Source organism: Topomyia yanbarensis, chromosome 3, assembly GCF_030247195.1.
Source record: "Topomyia yanbarensis strain Yona2022 chromosome 3, ASM3024719v1, whole genome shotgun sequence".
In the NCBI taxonomy this organism is placed as follows: domain Eukaryota; kingdom Metazoa; phylum Arthropoda; class Insecta; order Diptera; family Culicidae; genus Topomyia; species Topomyia yanbarensis.
The window spans coordinates 1,617,493-1,640,542 of NC_080672.1; the positions used below are offsets into that span (position 1 = coordinate 1,617,493).

Below are 23,050 nucleotides of genomic sequence, written 5' to 3' on the forward strand. Positions count from 1 at the left end.
TACTAAATTTGGAGATAATGTATCGATCTCGCTTCCTCTTTTGGATCGTTATCATTCGATCTACTTACTTATCACTAGCACTCGGCTAGCGAGAGAAATAGATCCGATCGAGGATCGGAAAGGCCTTTATTAATTTCCTTTTGTACTGAATTCCCATATAAATTGTTATATGCAAACCAGATAACCAGTTGAAATAAATCTCTCGAGTAGTGCACACTATATTTTTCAATAGTGCCAAAATCGATTAAGTGAATAAAAATTAGTTTAACACAAACGTGTCGTGTCCGTCTTCACATAGTCGATCACATTCCGGACGGTCTCAGTATCCGCCGCGAGAACATTTTTGGTCCTGATCGAGCCGGATCAACCGTTAGTGATCCGAAAAACGGTGTACATTTCGGACTAGTTTCGCGGTCAAGTGATAGTAAAATCGAACAATCACGTGTCATCACATGTGGTGTCGTTGAGACTTGAGTGATATATTAACAATTTCTGCCTGAGAGCAGCCCAGAAAAAGTGCGCGAAAGATCGTAAGTTAAAAACTGCGGTCTCGTTTGTGTCGTCGGCAATTATTCGGAGAGCTTCTGCAGTGCCACCGTCGCCGTTTCAACGTAGTCAACACGAGGCGAGGCAGACCGCGTGGCTTGGCTTGGGTCTGCATTGTGGCACCGAACAAAAGGACGTCGAACAAAAGTACCGAGGTGACGCACCGCCGGCGTGAGTACTTTAGAAGCTGAATGTAAGTACCGCATGCAAGAGATATTTTGAGGAAATAGGGTGATCTAAGCGGTGATTATTTTATTTCGATATCGTTTCGCTTGCTTTCATCCCATGAGCATTATTCGGTAGCGTGGCACTCTGGGTTTAAATCGATTGGTGTGGTTTATATTGAGCGTAGGTGAGGTAGGCTTTCTCATCGGATAATAAGTTTGTGGAAATGACGTCAAACTTGCGCACGCTTACCCGCCAAGAGCGGTTCTACTTAGACACCATGACCAATCTGAAAAGCTTTGTAGCAAATTTCGATGCCGAACGGGACAGTGGACAACTCGAGGGATGGAAGCAACGAATTGCAAATTTATACCACGATTTTCAGTTTAATCGGTTGCAAATGGAATCGGCACTAGATGAGACCGGTGAATCAAAGACAGATGAAAAGGGGAGCAAGATTTCAGAGGAAGCTAATAGGGCGATTCGGCGAGCGTTTGAACAAGATTATGTTATGGTTTACAGTTTTCTCACCAATATGCTGTGTAAGTCTGAAGCGAAAGTACAGATGATGCTGCCATCCCCTTCTAGAGATAGCGTTAACGTCCCAGATCACTCCCTCTCTCGTATAAAACTACCAGAAGTTAGGCTTCCAACCTTTGATGGATCCATTTCAGAGTGGATAACATTTCGTGATACATTTAAATCTCTCATAGACTCGAATCCTCAGCTTTCGCCAATCGATAAATTGTCGTATCTCGTTGCTTCCTTGTCAAAAGATGCCAGAAAGGTAATTGAATCGATCGAGCACACCGCCGCCAATTATACTGTTGCATGGCATCTGTTAGAAAGGCGTTTTGACAATAAAAAACTGGTGGTAAAAACGTATATTGACAGTCTATTCTCAATTGATCCAATGAAAAGAGAGTCGTATGAGTCGCTGATGCAATTGGTCGACGATTTTGAGCGGAACCTGTGCATGATCGAAAAGATGAACATACCAACCGACGGTTGGAGCGTATTGCTAGCACACATGGTTTGCAGTAGGCTTGATCCTTCCACTCTGAAACAATGGGAAATCCATCACAAATCAACTGATGTACCCACGTACCATGATGTTATCGCATTTCTTCGTACTCATCTTACGGTGCTCCAATCGTTGACGCCGTTCAAAGCTCGTTCGTTTGATTATGTGAAATCGGAAACGGTCCGGTCGCAGAAGTCTAAAGTAAATACAGTCCATACAGCTACCAACTCATCGCCCGGTACGTGTCCATTTTGCTCAAAATACGCACATTCTCCGTTCAAATGTGACGTGTTCCAAAAACTCTCCGTGGCGCTGCGCTTCGAGCAAGTAAAAAAGCTAAACCTCTGCATCAATTGTTTTTCCTCCTCCCACCTACTAAGGAATTGCTCATCCGGTGCATGCAGAGTATGCAACCAGAAGCACCATACAATGCTACACCAATCACCGACCGATCGCTCGTTCACCCAATCGAAATCGCCTATACCTATCGCTTCTAGTTCGCAACCACCGAAGTCGTCAAAGGACAATCAACCCAACTCGTTAAACCAATCTTCAACTTCTCGATCCTCGCCACCAGCAGAATCCCAAACGCCAACAGCCACTGCCTCTAGCCTTGTTTCCACCACTCTCGTCGGAAGTTCCTGCAATGTTCCTGCCACTGTACTGCTGCAAACAGCCATTGTAAAGGTCTTCAATTCATATGGGAACGCACAGTGGGCCAGAGCGCTCTTGGATCCTGCTTCTCAGTTGAACTTAATAACGGAAAATCTCGTACAGAAATGCCAGTTGCGTCGCTACTCCAATCGTCAAGAAATTGGTGGTGTAGGCAACTCTATCGTCGTATCGTACCATGCGGTTACCATTCGTATTGGATCTCGGTGTTCGGATTTCCTCGCAGACGCACAGTGTCATATTCTTAAGAAAATCACACGAGAACTTCCAGTTCGGTGTGTCGATACTTCCCCATGGCATATTCCATCTAATATTGTCTTAGCAGACCCGAAATTCCATGAACCTGGACCCATCGATTTACTTATCGGGATGGAGTTGTATTATGACCTGTTGCTCGAAGGTTTTCTTAAACTGGGTCCAGAAAAACCAATTTTGCAAGGAACTGTTTTCGGCTGGGTTGCTTCCGGAAAGGTCGGTTCCAGTCGGCCTGATTCAACTCTTAAACTGGCACATGTCACCAGCACACAGTCTCTCGATGAACAACTATCTCGCTTTTGGGAAATAGAATCATGTTGGACTACCAGTACCCAATCCTTAGAAGAAACCGCTTGTGAAAACCACTTTGCCGCAAGTGTATTTCGAGATCAGACCGGTCGCTTTGTTGTCACCCTTCCCAAACGAGCTGAAATTCTAAATCAACTGGGAAATTCGAAGGAGATTGCTACTCGCAGATTTCGCGCTCTCGAACGCCGTTTTGATGCTAATCCTCACCTGAAGGAAGCTTACACGGTTTTTATTGACGAATACCATCAACTTAACCACATGCGGGTGATCTCAGACAGTGAAGCTTCCGCGCCTATAGCCTATTACCTGCCACACCATGGCGTCGAAAAGGCAAAAAGTACAACAACGAAACTGCGAGTTGTTTTCGACGCCTCATGCCGCACTGATACCGGAATCTCATTGAACCAGGCTCTCATGGTGGGCCCAGTCATCCAAGATGATCTGTTGTCAATTATTTTACGCTTCCGGATGCATCGATATGTCATTATCGCCGACATCGAAAAAATGTTTCGCCAAATACGTGTGCACCCGTCGGATTACCCACTGCAACGTATTCTTTGGCGTTGCTCATCGTCTCAGCCCCTTCGTACTTTCGAACTTACGACAGTGACTTATGGCACGGCCTCTGCTCCTTACTTGGCAACCAAGTGCCTTCAACGGCTGTCGGAGGATGGATCCAATGATTTCCCTCTTGCTTCTTTAGTCCTAGGTAAGGACTTTTATATGGACGATATGCTGACCGGGGTTGACAACGAAGCTGAAGGGAGTGAACTGTGTCGACAACTGTTGCAGTTGCTCCAATCTGCCGGTTTGAGCCTGCGTAAATGGTCTTCGAATTCCTCGACTATTCTTTCGGAGATCCCACCCGAACTTCGTGATGAACGAAGTACTCTAGCTCTTGACTCGCCCATCACTCAAATCAAAACTTTGGGCTTGCATTGGCAGCCGTCCGACGATGTGTTTCGTTATTCCGTGCCCAAATGGTCTCAAGAGGGACCGATTTCTCGCCGTATTGTACTGTCCGACACAGCTCGGCTCTACGATCCTCTAGGGCTTATTGGTCCAGTCGTAGTGATCGCCAAACTTTTCGTACAAACCCTCTGGCGAACTTCTAATAACTGGGATGATCCGCTAGACGAGGCCCAGCAGCAGCATTGGTTGGAGTTTCGTAACAGCTTAGATAAATTAGCCACAATCGTTATTCCGAGATGGGCAGCGTTCGCTTCCGCTCCAGTCTCAATAGAGATGCACGGCTTTTGTGATGCCTCCGAGAAAGCTTACGGAGCCTGCATTTATTTGCGGACAGTTTCCATCGATGGGACGATATCCGTACGCCTATTAGCCGCCAAATCGAGAGTCCTATCGGTGACTCGAAGAAACAAAGGCGTATTTGTTTACCCCGGTTGGAACTTTCATCAGCGCTCTTGTTGAGCCACCTCTACCATAAGGTTCACACCAGTATAGAATTGAAAACCAAATCCATATTCTGGACAGACTCGATGATTACTCTGCATTGGCTTAGTTCGAGTCCATCACGATGGAAGACATTTATTGCTAATCGCGTCTCGGAAGTGCAGCATTTAACAAGTGGAGGTGTATGGGCTCATGTACCTGGCATCGAGAATCCTGCGGATATAATCTCCCGAGGAATGTATCCAGATCAACTGAAGCAAACATCTCCGTGGTGGAGTGGAGCACCATGGCTTAGCCGATCCTCTCGTTTTTGGCCACCGCTAACCTGTCCAATTACCGTCGATTCCCTACCGCCAGAACTGCTGGAGGAAAAGGCTGTCTCATTGCCAATTCAAGTGTACCAGCCAAATGAAATTTTCTTCATTCGATCATCGTTCTCAGCTCTCGTTCGTATTGTTGCCTTACTTTGCCGCTTCATTCATAACAGCAAACCCAACAACCGGAGTAGTAGGAGATCAGGTTTACTATGCACGATGGAGCTCAATGAAGCCGTGAAGGTCCTTGTTCGACTAGCACAGTCAGAAGTATTCGCTCAAGATATCGCAGCAGTGTCCAAGGACGGTCAAGTGGGACCGAAATCAGCTCTGAAACATCACACTCCAATTATCGTCGATGGGATCCTCAGAATTCGTGGCCGACTTCGACATGCGGCCATATCTCTAGATCGGAAACATCCAATGATTCTGCCTACTATCACCTAAAGAATTTACACGCTGGACCACAACTGCTTGTAGCGTGCGTTCGGGAAAAATTCTGGCCACTTCGCATCCGCGATTTGGCACGAAGCGTAGTGCATTCCTGCATAAGCTGCTTTCGTTGCCGTCCTCGAAACCTCGAGCAACTCATGGGAGATCTACCTCCAGACAGAGTTACCCCAACGTTGCCCTTTCTTAACACTGGAGTAGATCTCTGTGGACCATTTCTATATCGTAGCAGCAAAAGAGCGACTGCTATAAAGTGCTACGTAGCAATCTTCGTGTGCTTTGTCACAAAGGCAGTTCATATAGAGCTTGTCTACGACCTCTCCACTGCGTCGTTCATAGCAGCATTGCATCGGTTCATCGCTCGCAGAGGGAAGCCAAATCAAATAGAGTGCGACAACGCCAAAAACTTCGTGGGAACTTCAAGAGAACTGGGAGAGCTCGCCAAGCAGTTCCGTTCACAGCAGCATCAAGATGAAGTAATCAACCGCTGTGCAGATAACGGAATATCCTTCAAATTCATCCCGCCACGCAGCCCAAACTTCGGTGGCCTTTGGGAGGCGGCGGTTAAATCGTTCAAACAGCACTTCCGTCGTACCGTTGGAAACTCTGTACTATCACAGGATGAGTTTGTGACACTTCTGGCCCGCATCGAAGCTTGTTTAAACTCAAGGCCGCTCACACCACTCACAGCTGATCCAAATGATCTGGAGGTATTAACACCGGGTCACTTTCTCGTATTTCGTCCACTGACATGCTTTCCCGAACCTGACCTCTCCGGTGTCCCGCAAGGCCGACTTAGCCGTTGGCAAGAAAATCAGCAACTCCTTCGGCGACTCTGGAAGCAGTGGACAAAGGACTATCTTTCTGGACTCCACCCCCGAACCAAGTGGACGCGCATCAGAGATAACATTTCCATCGGCACGATGGTTCTTCTAAAGGAGGATAACCTCCCGCCTCTAAAATGGAAGTACGGTAGAATCACCAACATCATTCGTGGAGACGATGACAACATCCGCGTAGTCGACGTACGGACAGTAGATGGAGAATATCGGCGTGCAATCTCGAAAATATGCGTCCTTCCTACTCGTCAACCCACAACCGAGTCAGCTGGCGCTGCCAGTATCAACCCAGATGACCTCTAAGCTCTTCCATCGCAGTACTTCGGTGCTGCGCAACGAACGGAGGCCCTGGGGCCTCCGCCACTGTAAGTATTGTTTATTAAAGAACCCGCAAAAAACTCATAGAATGTTCCTCCTCCGGCATGTGCTGCGCTTCGATGGCTACTCCGACCGTCAACCATGAGTAAGCCCAACCCTGATGATGTTGAAGGACGACTCGATCACTGTAGATGCTGGCCGGCCCGAAGGACGACCCCAAAGACGTCACTATCCGAAATAGACGAATCATCCGCTTGTCAACTTATTACCAACCAACATCCTTGTGACGTCATCAATTTCAACGAGACATCGCCCGGATCAATTCATCGCGATTGCTGACTTACGGTGAAAGGATGCCGCAGAATGAAAATAGATCGTAGGACATCGCCAATTTGAACGAGAACATTAGACGACGAATCATCGATCTTTCTTCAGAGAACTCCAGCCTTCATCATCTAACATTCGTCGCCGTCTAGTTAGTTGAAAGAGCCAATCTTTCAACAGGGGCCGGCATATGTTGGAGCAACCCTAGTTCATAAGATTTAAATATCCCATATGTGTACTAAATTTGGAGATAATGTATCGATCTCGCTTCCTCTTTTGGATCGTTATCATTCGATCTACTTACTTATCACTAGCACTCGGCTAGCGAGAGAAATAGATCCGATCGAGGATCGGAAAGGCCTTTATTAATTTCCTTTTGTACTGAATTCCCATATAAATTGTTATATGCAAACCAGATAACCAGTTGAAATAAATCTCTCGAGTACTGCACACTATATTTTTCAATAGTGCCAAAATCGATTAAGTGAATAAAAATTAGTTTAACACAAACGTGTCGTGTCCGTCTTCACATAGTCGATCACATTCCGGACGGTCTCAGTATCCGCCGCGAGAACACAGGCTAACGGCAGACAAAAAATAGTTTTGTCTTTTCAAACCTCCCTAATTACATCGCTCACATGGTTGGACATTAAAAAATATTTCAGATTAGCAGAAGATCTTGTTACACAAATTAGAAATTGATAGAGAAACAGCAAAAAAGATGTGAGTAGTGACAGTTGCCACGAACACGAAGGAAGAAAGAGACAGATAGAGAGAGTGAGAGAGAATGTGGGAGAGTGAGTGGGGATAGAGAGGAAAGAGGCGTGCGAGAAATGGCAAATGATGGTTAGAGCCATATCTAGGTATACTAGGCGATATATTTATTTCTTTACACCTTTATTATAAATAACGCAACTAGTAATGTTTGCACCATGACCAATATAACCAAAATCTTGCAAAATAAGCCCAATTTTCGCTAGAATTCAAAAATACAGTTACTCTTGGTGATGCTTCGAGTATATGAGTATATGAGAGATCTTTTATCTCACTAATAGGTGGATTACTTGATGATCTGTGTATTAGTATTCACAATGAAGTTGAATCACACATTATTTTGTCTTTGAAGATAACTTACATATTAATTTTTGATAAATAGTTTATTTATTATTGAGGTAATGCCCGAAATATTTTCAGAATTGAATTCCTTGAATCACGGAGATGTGTTTTCATACCCCGATATACAAAATCGGTTTAGTTTAGCCCCTAAAACACATGTAAAGAAATACTCTGTATGAAACGGTCTCTTTCTTAGTTGGTGGAAAAAAAAGTAAAATTGGTAAGCAAGGAATAAAAAAAAAGTTTATTATCTCCGCCGCTCGTTAACGGATTTCGATAATCTAAAGACCTTTCTTGTTAGAAAGGTATTTTCATAGGCTTTCTACTTCTGTCTAACTTGTGTGACGAGATAGCATTGTTCGGAAGTTATTCGCTTAAAACACGTTTTGTTTTGACAAAATCACCCATATCTCAGAAAGTAAATAACATATCAAAAAACAAAAATAATAGTGTCAAATGGTCACGTTTGGCCTTTCATTTGCAACTGGTTTCATTATTATCGGTTCAGCCAGTGCTGATACAATTACATGACATTTTGTACATACATACATACATACACACACATACAGACATTGTCCCAATTTGTCGAGCTGAGTCGATTGGTATACGAGACTCGGTCCTCCGGGCCTCGGAAAAAGTTTTCAAGGTTTGAGCGAGTACTATACTTTTCTTTTGTAAGAAATGTTCTTAAAAGACGTCACGAAATTATGTTTTCGCATAGAAATGTAACGCATCACAATTATTTTTTTAAATTTTTGATTATAGAGGTTTTAACCTGATAGTCATTCGCCTCTGTATCGAAATTAGTGAACAATTGGGTCATTAAATGAGAAAAGTCTTTTTTTGTTACTTACATCGATAAAGCTGATTTTCGTGATTGTAACAATGCTTTTTTCCAACTCAGGAAACGTGAAAATAATATTAAAATTTAAAATAAAGAAATATGTTGACAGTCTGGATTTATTTTTATTGGACATAAACACCAAAGAGAATAGGAAAAGAGACGAATAGTGTGAAGCCAAAAATACCTTATTGATCAGACCAATCGTGCAATGTAAATAAACATTACTCATGCCTGAGTTGGAGGAGATAAGTATTGTAAATCTATCAAAAAAAAATTTGAATTTTCGTCAGAATTTAGTGCAATCGTGATTGTAAGGTGCATTCTAGAGTCTATGTATGAGTAAAAACAAGTTTTAGAATTATTTCATCTCTTTGTTTCGAAATGCACATCGTTAGATAAACAAATTCAACGATCGACAAAAGGTTTGTTTTCAAAATATAATAGGAGTCATTTAAAGTGCTGCCTTTGGAAACGGTTGCCAAATTCTAGTGTTGAAATCATCGTAAAGGGAGTGTTGCCGTTTTGACTGATTTTCACTCTGCGTCTCTTTCACTATTCTCTTTGATAAACACCATACATTGCATATAGTTTTTTTTTTCATTTTGGATGTTGCCCTGATAGGCCAGATGTAAACAACCGCAATTTTCCTATGTATGGTTGCCAAGCTTACATAAGATTTATTTTAAAAAACAAAAAAATTGTTTTTACGCATTACAACGAATTTTTTTTTTTTGAAATAATGTTATATTATGTATATTGGACCTAAAATTGATCGAATGGAACGGAAAACTATATATAGCTTAATGACCCAATTAGGCCCTGCGTACAACATGTAAACTAACACAAAACACAACATGAAACGAACAAAAAATGTAAAAAATTACTTTTTCAAATGTGAGATACCTAAATTGAAAGCATTCTATTCTGTGTGAAACCGGTTACACTGAATGCGAGTGTTTGGAATTCAACGCGGATGCGGTGCACACACGCAATAATTATTTGAATTTAAAATTTCACACCACTGACAGATTGGTAAAATCGTCTAACTGTGTGCATAAATAGTGGATTGAATTTTTCATCTGATAGTTGATCCGTTCATCGTTATTAGCTCACAGAACGCACGGGATTAATTTTTTCTTCTTATCGATCTTTATTCTGGCATCTGATTGCATTACACTTCTTTCCAATTACACAATCGCTAGACTTATAAATAGTTGCGTATCACATTCTTCCACCGAGTATCCCCGAAGACTGCCGGTTCAAGGAAGGTAATTAAGATAAAACCCGGTCCAACAGTCTTGTAGTCCACATATGGTCTCAACTCACCAGATTCCAGATGGTATTCCATCTCGTAACTAACTCATACGCACATAGGGGTAGCGTAGCACTCAAAGTCGACACGAAATTGAATAGTAGCAACGGGAAACGGAACGCAAATGCATCATCCAGTGAATTACTTCCCCTTCATTTTCAGTTACCATCTACGGAACGACTAACAGGTGTGCATTTTTTATCCCAGTCTGAATGTCTGTGAATACGAACAGGTGCGGTGTTGCAGACGAGTGTATCACCGATTGCGGATAGCAGAAGGGTTTATAGTAATCATATCAAACTAAGTAGGCACGTTTATAATTTCGAAACAATACTGTTTTTTTTTCTTGATTATCATTCACATTTCGGAGCAATCCAACCATTTTTATTGCATAGTTGAACCAACAATGTTAATTTCGGGTTTCTTTAACTGAATCGTGCAAAGCTGTAAGAGATGTACACTTAGTTAAGCTAGTATCAGCAGTTATGGCTATGTTAACGTCTGGGTCATACTTTGTTTGATGTTGAACAAGGGCCGAACATTTTATATCTTATTGAATTTCTACAGTTGTAACAAAATTATGTAAAGCAGCTCGACTTCGAAATCGGAAATTTTGATGTTGTGTTTAATAAATTGGAAACTGTTTAATAGTTTCCTCAATCCAGTGGTGCGGAATTCCCAATTCAAATACCTGTTTTACCGCCAATTTAACTTCACTGCGACAAGCACTTAACTTCATAGCCTCCTTCAATTATTTACTTTAGGACTGATAGAAGTTTCACGTATTATCGACTGCCTTCAGTGCATTAGAAATATAACTGCTTTGTCATATGTCGGTAATTTGAAGGCATCTTTTACATGAGTGAACTGTTTAGTGCATTTTTACTCGATTATCCAACTCAGAGCCAGCATGGAAAGAAATTTCATTTCGCAAATTTTCGCTGGATTGGAACCGAAAATATTTGAAAGACTGTGCTGCACCAAACAAATAACTGAGGAAGCAAAATGAATTCGAAAAAAATTTAATGAAAATTACATTGCATTTGATATTAAAAACAATTTATTTTTGAATTTACATTATGTACTACAAGTAATATTAATTGTTACACCTAATATACGAAAGTTGAATTAACAAAAACATATATAACATATACGAAAAACGAGAATCAAAAAGGGCCGGCCCTTCTGGACGTTTTTCTCATTCGTGTTGCTCCACCAAAGTTAAAACTACACTACAATTAACACTAACTAGTAAGTTCTTGGTGACAACCGTGTTCATTAGACTGGTTCAATTTTTGACTTTTAGCTCCACCAGGCTTTTCTGTTTCCTTTATGGTCCTTAGTAATTGTGCAAATTTTTGTACCGATTGGTTGTGTCTACGGACCCTCCAAAAATTTCAAAGTTTATATGGAAGTTTGTATGGAAAATCGGTTAACATTGAAAATAAATTCTTTAAAAATCACCTCATCATTCAATTAATCAGAACACTATATATTTCTAAAGGTAAGCTTCTACTGAACACATTCGTGGAACATTAAAAGTTTATGAAAATTCGCTGAGAAAAGTTATTAACTAAAGATGCAGCATGACTTCAAAACAAGTGGATTTTATTATTAACCATAGCAAGCCTGTTTGAATAGCTACATCGTTATACCAGTGTAAACAAGACTTGCCACCCACCGCTCTCGTATGGCAGATACAGCTATTCAAACAGGGTTGCTATGATTAATAATAAAATCCACTTGTTTTGAAGTCATGCTGCATCTTTAGTTAATAACTTTTCTCAGCGAATTTTCATAAACTTTTAATGTTCACGAATGTGTTCAGTAGAAGCTTACCTTTAGAAATATATAGTGTTCTGATTAATTGATTGATAAGGTGATTTTTTAAGAATTTATTATCGATGTTAACCGATTTTCCATATAAACTTTGAAATTTTTGGAGGGTCCGTAGACACAACCGATCGGTACCAAAATTTGCACAATTACTAAGGACCATAAAAGGAATCAGTAGAGCCTGGTGGAGCAAAAAGTCAAAAATTGAACCAGTCTAGTGTTCATCCTAACTAACTCAGAGTAGTTATTGATGGCCGTTCAACAACAGCAAAAAGTTGTTCTGGACATTTTCTTCCACGTTTTCATCGTTTGACCGATCAGACAGTATTCAAAAATCACTCAACTAACGTAATCACCACTTGTTATTCTTCTTGGTCGCGAGATCTATAATGGCATCCACCTCCTCCGAGGTCAGTTCATTTATGCCACCATTTTTGAGAAATTGAAGTAGCGGTGCTTCTCCATTCGGGAGCAGTGACTTCAGGTACGGACTTTTTAATTTTCCACCGCCGAATTTCTTACCCGACATAAGTTCCCATAGTTTTAAAACAATCGTGAACATGTGCATGAAACCCATAATCGACATCCCCATGATAATTTTCGTTGGAATGAGGAAAAAGTGCACGAGGATTGCTGGTGTCACCAGCGCTAGCATGATGACCAACACTTTGAGCGAATGATCGATTGACGCGGTGAACTGGGTGACACGTTTATCCGGTACCAACACTTTTTTAATTTCCGGCTTGGGTACGTATTTCACGATTGGCTCCGGTATTATTTCAGAATTTGTCAGTGGATTTTTGTACCTGATTAGAGATGAAAAGGAAACGTACAAATTAGTAGATATTTCTCACTCATTTTAACTAAACTCACTGATCCTTATAATACGATGAAAGGATATCGGGCTTAATGACATCGTATGCGTCCGGTTCGCCCTCCACGAAGCTGTGACTGAAATCATCATTTCCGAAATCATCTTTTCCGAAATCACCATTTTTGAAATCATCGTAAGGATCAATTTCGGAGGAAACATAGTCCTGATCGATCCCTTCCCGTCTCTCGCCTATCACTACAACTGCACTCAAAAGAACCAACAGCGAAACCGTGTGTAACCAGACACGTGTCTCGCTGACTGAGAAGCCGCTACTCATCATCACTGTCGGTTAGAATCTACGGAACGACTGAACCGCACTTATCTTTTGCAATGCTTTGCAACCCACCACCATGATGTGTATGATCATTTCCGATCGGTTTGCAGCTGAAAACACATCGGGAAAGTGCAATTAAAGAGATACCGGAGATAATTGGGGATGAATCGTTTCGGCAAGAAAACCCGAAGAGTGGCGGAAAATGCTGGAAAGATATTATGCTCATCAAGCACTTTACACCAGACAGGAAATGTATGAAGTAGAGTTGAAAAAACAAAAACCCCAAAAAACATATGCGAATCAATCACGCTTATATCGATCAGTTTGCGGTTGAATGCATCTTTTACCCGCGGAAAAGTGATTCTTAAGTCACTGGGGCAAATGCGATTCTGACTCGTGGGCTTTAATTGAGCATAGTTTATATCCGTTCCTAACCTTACTCAACTCAACGAACGAATGGTGAAATCTACCAGGCAAACAGACGATGGTTGCAACCCTGAAAATGCGCTACCCGCCTCAAAACAAACCGAGGTGATAGTAACCTAAAAATTTCCAAACGATGATCAAAATAACGGATTTCTTTTGCCGCATTTTTGCTTCTAGGCCAACATTCGTAATTAAACTTTTTTTTTTTTTGAAATGTAAATAAATTCTGCTTAATGAGCGGAGGCTAGAGAATTAAACTAATTTCTGTCGAGGAAAGTCGTACAAAGTTATAATCATATATTCGACCCACCCTCAGGCGAGGAAAACACATTCGGACTAGTGTAATTATGTTTTTTCGAACATCATATTGCAAGATACAGTTCCCAAAGTAAATGGGGCGTTGAGCTCCAGTAAAAGTATCTTTTCTTGAATTTGAATGGATGAAAACTAGTCGATTGAAAATGTAGTGAAATTATTCGTAAAAAATTGGTTCAAAACAGGCCCGTGCGCAGAATATTCTCAAAGGGGGGGGGGGGGGGGTTGTTCGAATTTTTAACGTTTATTTTAAAAGAAACGTACAGAAACCCTCAAACTTTGAAAAAAATTTCAGACCTAGTCTTGCGAACCAAACAACTCAGCTCAGTATTTTTTATTATTAAGGTTTATTTGACACAGCTCAATGCATTAGCACAACTGAGCCGTGGATCCAGTTTTTACAATAAAATAAAAAAAAAAGAATTAAGAATGTCTATCTGCCAGATCTTGTTTACGCAGTTTGCTGCTGCGTGTTGAGATCCTTTTCCTTGGCGGTGAAGCCGCGTGGAGGCCATTCAGTCTTCCTTCTCTCGCGTGATCGTTTCCGTCCATGTCATCATCGGTCGCTGTTGTATATCCGTCTTCATCGGTATTTGCTTCTTTATTGGCGATGCTAGTTGTTGGTATGGGAGCGATTGTCGTGGTCGTTGTAACTGCATTATTGGTCAATTGGATCGTTGTTTTTGGTTTATCTGAAGGTGTCGGTGGCTGCTTGTTAGAGTTGGCTGTAGTAGATGAGTTTTGACTAGTTGCTTCGGCACATGTTTTTTCGTAGTGGGCTGTATAGTTACAAAATTGGCATCTTAATTAGGGTCTGCCCGGGATATGTGATTAGCGTTGTTTGCTTATAGGTCACGCAATCCTTCGGTGATTTGCATTCGATAGGCATGTAAGAAGGTATTGGTTTAGTCACTCGCATCCTACGCACAATACGAACGCCGTTGGGAAATGCCGGTGAAAAAATTTCTCCGGGTGTCATTCGTAATAGATTCTACTTCTCCACATTGCGACATGATTCGTTTGATGTAATCTTCCCTAGTGCGCGGGGCCAAATCATGGATACGCACGTCCACCATGTCGTTTTCCATATGCACGGGGATCTTGACTCTGGTGTTATTAAATTCGACCTCGTGTTGCATGTTGTTCTTTGCAATGAAATTCTCTGCCTGTGCTAAACTTCTAAAGTGATCAAAACACAGTTTTTAACGTGGTGCAGCTGAATGTACGTAACTTTAGCGACAATTAGCTCCATTTCAACCTAAACTAACTGTTCCACTTCCTCAGGGTGACCATACGTCCTGGTTTCCCAGGACATGTCCTGGTTTTTCACTGACTGTCCTGGTGTCCTGGGAAGTCGAGGCAAAAGCTTGATTTGTCCTGGTTTTTCTCCTGTAAGCCTAATAACAGGTGTTCAATAAAAATGAGTTTTTTCAGTCATGTTGTTGAAAAATAAAAAAGAAATTCTTCAACGAATTCAGAATTTTTTATTAAAAACAATGTTTATTCTTCAAAATAACGTCAATGAATATTGGAGAAGGGGCCCTGGTCAGCCGTACGACGCAACTTAGTCGCGATGCTCTCACAAGAGCACTTGACGGCACAGACGTCCTTCTTCCGAATATAATTCAGATCCTGGTGGTAAACCTGCTTCGTATCCTTGACTCGCCAATTGTTGTTATACATTAAAGCACTCAGGGAGCCGTAAAAACCCCAATGGGACGGCACTGGGGCAAGTTAGTCGGGTTTCTTTCTTTCGGCAGGTACGGTATCTTTTTTTGCTTAGCGTCTTCTTGGCGTAATGGGAAGACGTCTTGTCTGGCCAGAAGACGCACTTCCCAATCGAATGATGCTCCTTCAAGAACGGCAGAAGAATTTTCTCAAGACACTCCTCCTGGTACACTTGTTGATTGATGGCCAGACCGCTCGGCTTGAACCACGGTTTTGAAATCCCTCTGTCCGATATGGCGATGTACAGCATAACATTTCTTTTAAATTTATGCTTAAACTTATATTTTACTTAGGGGTGTGTGACCGATTTGTCGCTGTAATAGTAGCTGTCATTTCCTGGAATGTGGGTGTTCGAGAGCAGCACGAACGACGTCTCGCAGTAGTTGTTCGTCATCGACCGGCAATGCGATTCTGCGAAGTGGCGATTCTGCTTCTTCTAGAGTTCTCTTGCAAGTGGCAGTTTTTCGTTTTACTAGAAGTGGCGATTCTGCTTCTGCTAGAGTTCTCTTGCAAGTGGCAGTTTTTCGTTTTACTAGAAGTCCCTTTCATAAAAAGGAAAATGGCAAAACAACAATAACTGTCGTGGAAAAAGCCTCATTGAGTGCTCTCTCGAGCTGGTAATTATGGAACCCCTTTAGGATCAATACCAGTTCCTAATCAGTCTACTTTTTCATCTCAATCGGATCGGAAGCTATAATCGCGCTGCTTGTTAACAGTGCAGTGAATCAAACGAACGTTTCTACATACAGTCTTCTGTCTATATGTACCGCGCCAGCAAAGCAATCGAAAAAATAACAGTTGTCCCAAGCCAGTGTGGAAAATAATGCACCGTTACTTTCATTGATCGTATCGTATCGATCGTTTATTTAAAGATGATTCAAACTCAGCAGCAAAATTTGAACAATCTTCGATACAATAGAGTAGTCGTTTGTCCAATCCGCCCATGTGTTCGCGAAGTGGAACAATTTATAAAGGCATACTCGTAATGCGGTACTGATAGCATTAAAAACTTTGGCCATGGCTATGGGAAACAACATGCAACACGTCGTTGCGCATGACAATGTTAGAATCAAGATACCCGTTTAGATTGACGATGATTAGACTGGTGTGCGTCTGCACGATTTATCCCCGCGTACAACCAATAAATTCACTATTGATGTCGTAGTACGTAACGGTGAAAGTTTGAAACCTGGAGAAACTTTTTTCCAGGTATATCACTCAATGATGTTCGTATCGTGAGAATGCGAGTTACGTAACCTATTCCTTCATACCTGAACATTCAATACGAAATAGAAGGTGTAAGCAAATCTCAAATCACGCTGTGCACATATAAAGGACAGATCCCTACACACAATTTTTTTGTATTTTGTTTCAGCAAAATATTTTGCTAAAACTTTTCAGCAAAACTGGATTTGTTAATAGTTCAGCTTTGCAATTTTTGTTTTCCTGATTTTAGTAAAGCCCATTATTTTGACGAAAATCAGCAAATCTATAGAATTTGATTGCTGAACAATCAGTGAAAGAATGGCAATTTTTCTGAGTTCCAGCAAATCAAACTGACAGTTCAGCAAATTTTGACAGTTTTGAATTGCTATAATTTCAGCGAAATATTTTTTTTGAAGTATTTCTGATATTTCAGCAAGGCAAAATTCAGCAAAATTTTGCTGATATTCGGCAATCAAAATTTAGTGAATGAAACAACATCAATTGCGAGCAAACCCAACAACATTAACTAAATCACCAACAACCGGAGTTGCAACTCAGCCACCAACGAATGCTGGAACAACAGAATCTACACTAGAGTGACAGGAAAAAATTACCCCTATCGGCCCACCCTTGAGTCGATTCCTAGTCCCACCAGGAGTACTTGCACCAAATTTGAAACAAATCGGACAAGTCTTACTACCGGACCAACGTGGCTGAAGTTTGTATGGAAATTTTCAACAATTTACATGGAGAAAACCCACCAGTTCGCATTTTCGCCGCTAGGTGGCACTGTAAGTGAAAATAAGAAAGATAATTTAATTGTCTGCAACTTTGTCGAAGACTGCTAGTCAATCCGGCTTTGTTAAAAGAAGTTATTAAACTTTTAACGAAGTGATATCTGAGTCAGTTTTGCATGGGGCCTAACAGTGCATGGTTGTGTATCAGTACTCGATTCACACGAACTAAACATTTTTGTGAAATAATCGTTAGATTTAGCTCAATGGTATGCTTACAAGAATTATAGTAAATAATACGAGTCATGCTTTGGTTAGAAAATTTTAGTTCCTCCTGTTACTGCATAGAGAGCGCCAACACTAACTTTTCAACGGAGAGAAATAGAAATTTGGTGTCTTCTACAAAGTTATAGAGTAGGTATTTTTCAATATTTCATCCGAACATCTTGATACTCTATCTCTCTTCTATGAAAAGTTAGTGGTGGCGCCCTCTATGCGGTCACAGGTAGAACTAAAATTTTCTAACCAAAACATAGCTTGTATTATTTACTACAATTATTGTAAACATACTATTCAGCTACATCTAACCATTTTTTCACAAAAATGTTTAGTTCGCGGGACTCGAGTACCGATACACAACTATGCACTGCCAGGCCCCATGCAAAACTGACTCAGACATCACTTCGTTAAAAGTTTAATAACTTCTTTTAACAAAGTCGGATTGACTAGCAGTCTTTGACAAAGTTACAGACATTTACAGTGATAATACGATGTATACAGTGCCACCTAGTGGCAAAAATGCGAACTAGGGAGTTTTCTCCATGTAAATTGTTGAAAAATTCCATACAAACTTCAGGCACGTTGGTCCGGTAGTAAGACTTGTCCGATTTGCTTCAAATTTGGTGCAAGTACTCCTGGTGGGACTAGGAATCGACTCAAGGGTGGGCCGATTGAGTTTTCAAAAATTCATCATTTTTCTGGGCAGTCTAATCTACACACAGCGTGTCCGATCATTGTGATGCTACTTACCCATAAACTGCCAGCACCCCGACAATGAAATAAATGACAAAAAATACGGATACACGATCGCGACCCGTTGGTCCCACAAACGATTCAAACCAGGTAATCAGGAAAACCCATTCAACATCAAGAGGACAGCATGGACGAAAACGATAAACCGAGTAAAAGCGGACTAAGTGATTAACATGGCTTCGCGCATGGGCATGGCTACTTGTGACCGTTGATGTTTCTGCTTTGCTTCAATGACGTTGCGTTGCGTTGCGTTGTGACGATGATTTTGGCGAATTGCACACTGACTTCATCATGTTTGACTGCTGATTATCTAATAAGAGTTGCTTAGGAAATGGTAAGTAGGAATTCATACCAATTCGACCAATATTAAAACCTCAACAGCATGATAGCCATCATTGCCGGCCGCCCCCATCTCCATCGTTCACGGGGAAGGATAAAGGATAAGGTAGCCAGGAAGTGTTGATGCTCCACCTACTTAACGGAAGGACGACGATTCATCAGACTCTTCCATAGGTGTCGCGGAGTTGGTAGTTTGGAAGGGTATCAGGTCTAGGATTCGCTCCAAGCAAGCGATGCGACCTGTAAAGCATATTTTATTACGTAGTTGTTTAGTTAGTCTTCGAGTGCACGATCACTCGAAAAAGAGATCTTCTTTAGTTTTTGGTTTTTTTTAAACTCTGGGCAGCCGGCTACCGAGAGTATACTATGTTCCCTAAACAAAAGCAATTTGAACTCCACTCGAAGTGACACATTATATAGGCAAAAATAGCGCGAGATGTTATAAATCAGGGAAAGTATTTTTTATATTTTCCATATCAGATTTGTGGAATACAAGTATACGAGCGATAATAACGAACACTGGAGGGAAATATAAAGGATTGTTAACCTGATGCACGGGCTTGTTAGCAATAACGGAGCTTGAAATTAGGTTCATAAAAACAGACGCGGCGAATTTTCAATACGTATTGACCCGTGATCATAGATACTAGGCAGATTATTCGTATTGGGGCTAATTTCCGATCAACTATTCATTTTTACGGCAATGTTTTCTCGACTAGATCTGTTCGCACCCTCTCATTCTGCTACTATCGGCAGAAGGCTGATAGCACCCAGTCGTCGCCGGTCTAAGGACCAAATGTCATCAATAGACTTAGACTCGCGTGGAGGCATGAGATAGGAAACTTGTGAGAATTTTGTTATCCCACCGTTTGACGACCGTTTCTGCTTTGCTTCAATGACGTGTATTTAGTGCTGAAAACTTCTCGCCTGTTCATGCACAGACGATCTCATAATAATTCGTCTCATTTGCTCAATTCAGGATTTCCGATTTCTCCAACAACAGCATGAAACTTTTTCTGGTGGTGGTGTAGCAAGAACTTCGCGTGTGTGTGTAAATCCTAAAAAGCACGGTGATCGAATTCTCACGAAAAATTTTGTGGTACAGCTTTACCTCCCAGACCCACAAAACTTTTTTACTGCCGAAGCTCTACCTGCCCGACCCAAGATCTTTGTAACTGCCGAAAACCTGTAGAGAAGGCACAGTCGATTGATAGGTAACGGGGGGAGGCAGTCCCCTTTCGACTGTCCTGGTTTTTTACACGCCGCATATGGTCACCCTACACTTCCTGAATTGTGTGTCTAACACGAGTATTATTAAAGTCGATCGAAATCGTGTTATCCCGTAGCACGGGCACATTTGTTTCATTTGGCAAACTCATTGCACTCCGCAGCCGGGGGCAACGATACAATTTGTTTGTGTACTGATATAGAACAAAAGCTGGCTTGATGCACTGGTGCCTATAGTCTGCTATAGCGTAGCGATTTTTTTTGCTTCTGCTCGGTGCGAGGTCAGAAGATAGCCTCAAATTTTTATTCTTGATGATTAACCGGTAGCTATCCGACCCTGTGATACCAGCAAATGAGTCGCTTCTACCGTAACAACCTTATTAATCGTTAGGTAACAAGTGTATGTCGAAAGCTGTAGGTTGGTGTTGATTGTAGTATGGTGATTTTTTTCTAGGTTTCGACTCATAGTTTTCAGTAGCATCTGGCTGCAGAGCTGGTACATAGGAATTTGACCAGAATAGGGGCCCAACGTTATTTGCTTATAATTAATGTTTTTGTTGGCTAAAAAGAGATAGAAAGGAGATAAGTTTGGTGATCCGCATGCCAACCACACAAACGCCATTGTGAAAGACAGTGAAAGGGTCTCTCCAGGTATCGTACTGCCACTTCTCCATATTCCACCATTATTTTTTAATGCGGTCTGGTTTGATGCGCGGTACTAGGTCATGTGAACGTTCTTCGATTTCAACATTATCCATGTAAACAGGGATCTGGATTTTTTGCAATTAAATTTTCTGCCTGAGCTAAACTTCTTAACGTTACCAGTATGCGATTACGGACATGGTGCAGCTGTATGTATGCTTGAGATTGAGCCCCAACAACTGTTTCGCATCGCTTTGTTAGAATGTCTCTAAAACAAGTTATAGCTGGTCAAAGTTCGATAGAACGAATTAAATGCCAAAAATAATGTTACTATTATGCATAGGACAATGTGCAAATGTTTTAAAATTATTCATCTGAACATTCCAACTCGACAATATTTCAGTTTTTTCAGTTCAAATTTCTATACATTAAAGACCGCCCCTCACTACGCCCTATTCCTCAACTACCTACGCTCATGAAATTGATCTAAGGCTTTTGAATAATTCATCCAAACATACTAATGTGGTAAATCTAAGATAGATGATGATATTTTGGTATGCTATATGGAATATCATTGTTACACTCGAAGTTTTGGCAAAAAAAAAGATTTTTGGTATTTAAGGGGGTCCTCTTATATAACTGTGATAAAAAGTACCCCAAATAGAGCCAAAAAAGTGGTGTGCTCGGTTGATGTGGTTATGATTACATTTTTCCATATAACTGCCCCACCCTAATGCATATACTGCTCTTCACTGTTGATTAATGAATGTTTATTAGTTAAATCTTGCAATTTTTAAGCTATCAACGAGGGGGCAGCAAAAGTATACTGTTTTTGAGTTCATCGGTTCACGGTTGCAGAACCATAGTTTGTGTGGGACCAAGTAATCTTGAGTTTATCTTTGATCTAACAAGTCCCCAACTAACGAATTTGCGCTGTATCTACATTACAGTTAATCTGCTCTTGTAGGTAGCTCAATTGTATGGCGAAATAAAAAACTGTAGTTTTCTAATGGTATGTCGTCACGACAGATGATTTTCTAACCTAGAACAAATCGTTCAGATTTTTTGTTGATGTGAAATTTTCTGCTCCCCATTTTGATCTTTTAACCGTTAAGACCAAAGGGGTTAATTTTTCTATGTGTGAGTAAGGTTGTCACATTTTTTTTCGAACGAACATGATGATGTAAGTCCAGCTATAACTTGCTGTTATGCTAGTTTGAAATGTTCAAGAATCAAATGCAAAATCTACTCTCTGTATATCAGAAAAGACTAATCAATTTTTTTTGCAAGGACGGTATGATTCGTCCAGTTTATTGCACTCTGCATACGAATCGATACTGCTTATGGTCAGGACCTTTACCCAACACAGAGCAATAGCAACGCTATTGCATAGAATGTTCATTAGAGTGACAGGAAAAAAAATGACCCCTATCGGCCTACCTCTGAGTCGATTCCTAGTCCCACCAGGAGTACTTGCACCAAATTTGAAGCAAATCGGACAAGTCTAACTACCGGACCAACGTGCCTGAACTTTGTATGGGATTTTTCAACAATTTACATGGAGAAAACCCACTAGCGCGCATTTTCGCCGCTAGGGCGCACTGTATGCATCGTATTATCACTGTAAGTGAAAATAAGAAAGATAATTTAATTGTCTACAACTTTGTCGAAGACTGCTAGTAAATCCAGCGTTGTTAAAAGAAGTTATTAAACTTTTAACGAATTGATGTCTGAGTCAGTTTTGCATGGGGCCTAACAGTGCATGGTTGTGTATCAGTACTCGATTCACACGAATTAAACATTTTTGTGAAATAATCGTTAGATTTAGCTCAATGATATGATCAGAAGAATTATTGTAAATAATACAAGTCATGCTTTGATTAGAAAATTTTAGTTCCACATGTTACCGCATAGAGGGTGCCAACACTAACTTTTCAATGAAGAGAGATAGAAACTTGGTAATTTCTACAAAGTTGTAGAACAGGCATTTTTGAGTATTTCTTCCGAACATCTTGATACTCTATCTCTCTTCTATGAAAAGTTAGTGGTGGTGCCCTCTATGCGGTCACAGGTGGAACTAAATTTTTATAACCAGAACATAACTCGTATTATTTACTACAATTCTTGGAAGCATACTATTCAGCTAAATCTAACCCTTATTTCACAAAAATGTATAGTTCGCGGGACTCGAGTACTGATACACAACCATGCACTGTTAGGCCTCATGCAAAACTGACTCAGACATCACTTCGTTAAAAGTTTAATAACTTCTTTTAACAAAGCCAGATTTACTAGCAGTCTTCGACAAAGTTGTGGAGAATTAAATTATCTTTCTTATTTTTACTTACAGTGATAGTACGATGCATACAGTGCCACCTAGCGACGAAAATACGAACTAGTGAGTTTTCTCCATGTAAATTGTTGAAAAATCCCATACAAACTTCAGGAACGTTGGTCCGGTAGTTAGACTTGTCCGATTTGCTTCAAATTTGGTGCAAGTACTCCTGGTGGGACTA

The 23,050-nt window shown here is 40.9% G+C and overlaps 2 protein-coding genes across 2 annotated transcripts; both read left to right on the plus strand.

The window, feature by feature from the left end:
• Positions 1–991: 991 nt before the first annotated feature.
• Positions 992–5,145, plus strand: LOC131692798 (uncharacterized). Its single transcript, XM_058980087.1, has 3 exons — positions 992–1,253; positions 1,425–4,139; positions 4,466–5,145. The coding sequence occupies exons 1-3, from the start codon at positions 992–994 to the stop codon at positions 5,143–5,145; spliced, it is 3,657 nt and encodes a 1,218-aa protein (XP_058836070.1).
• A 143-nt stretch (positions 5,146–5,288) lies between these two features.
• LOC131692807 (uncharacterized) lies at positions 5,289–6,290 on the plus strand. Its single transcript, XM_058980096.1, has one exon. It carries the CDS (start codon positions 5,289–5,291, stop codon positions 6,288–6,290), a length of 1,002 nt encoding a protein of 333 aa, XP_058836079.1.
• Positions 6,291–23,050: the final 16,760 nt, after the last annotated feature.

Bases quoted from the DNA above. Each gene is read 5' to 3' on its own strand.
- LOC131692798 (XM_058980087.1), top strand. From the start codon at position 992: ATGACCAATCTGAAAAGCTTTGTAGCAAATTTCGATGCCGAACGGGAC. The intron at 1,254-1,424 runs GTAAGTCTGAAG...AATCTCTCATAG, and splicing joins TTTTCTCACCAATATGCTGT to ACTCGAATCCTCAGCTTTCG. The intron at 4,140-4,465 runs GTAACAGCTTAG...TATTCTGGACAG, and splicing joins GCAGCATTGGTTGGAGTTTC to ACTCGATGATTACTCTGCAT.
- LOC131692807 (XM_058980096.1), top strand. From the start codon at position 5,289: ATGGGAGATCTACCTCCAGACAGAGTTACCCCAACGTTGCCCTTTCTT.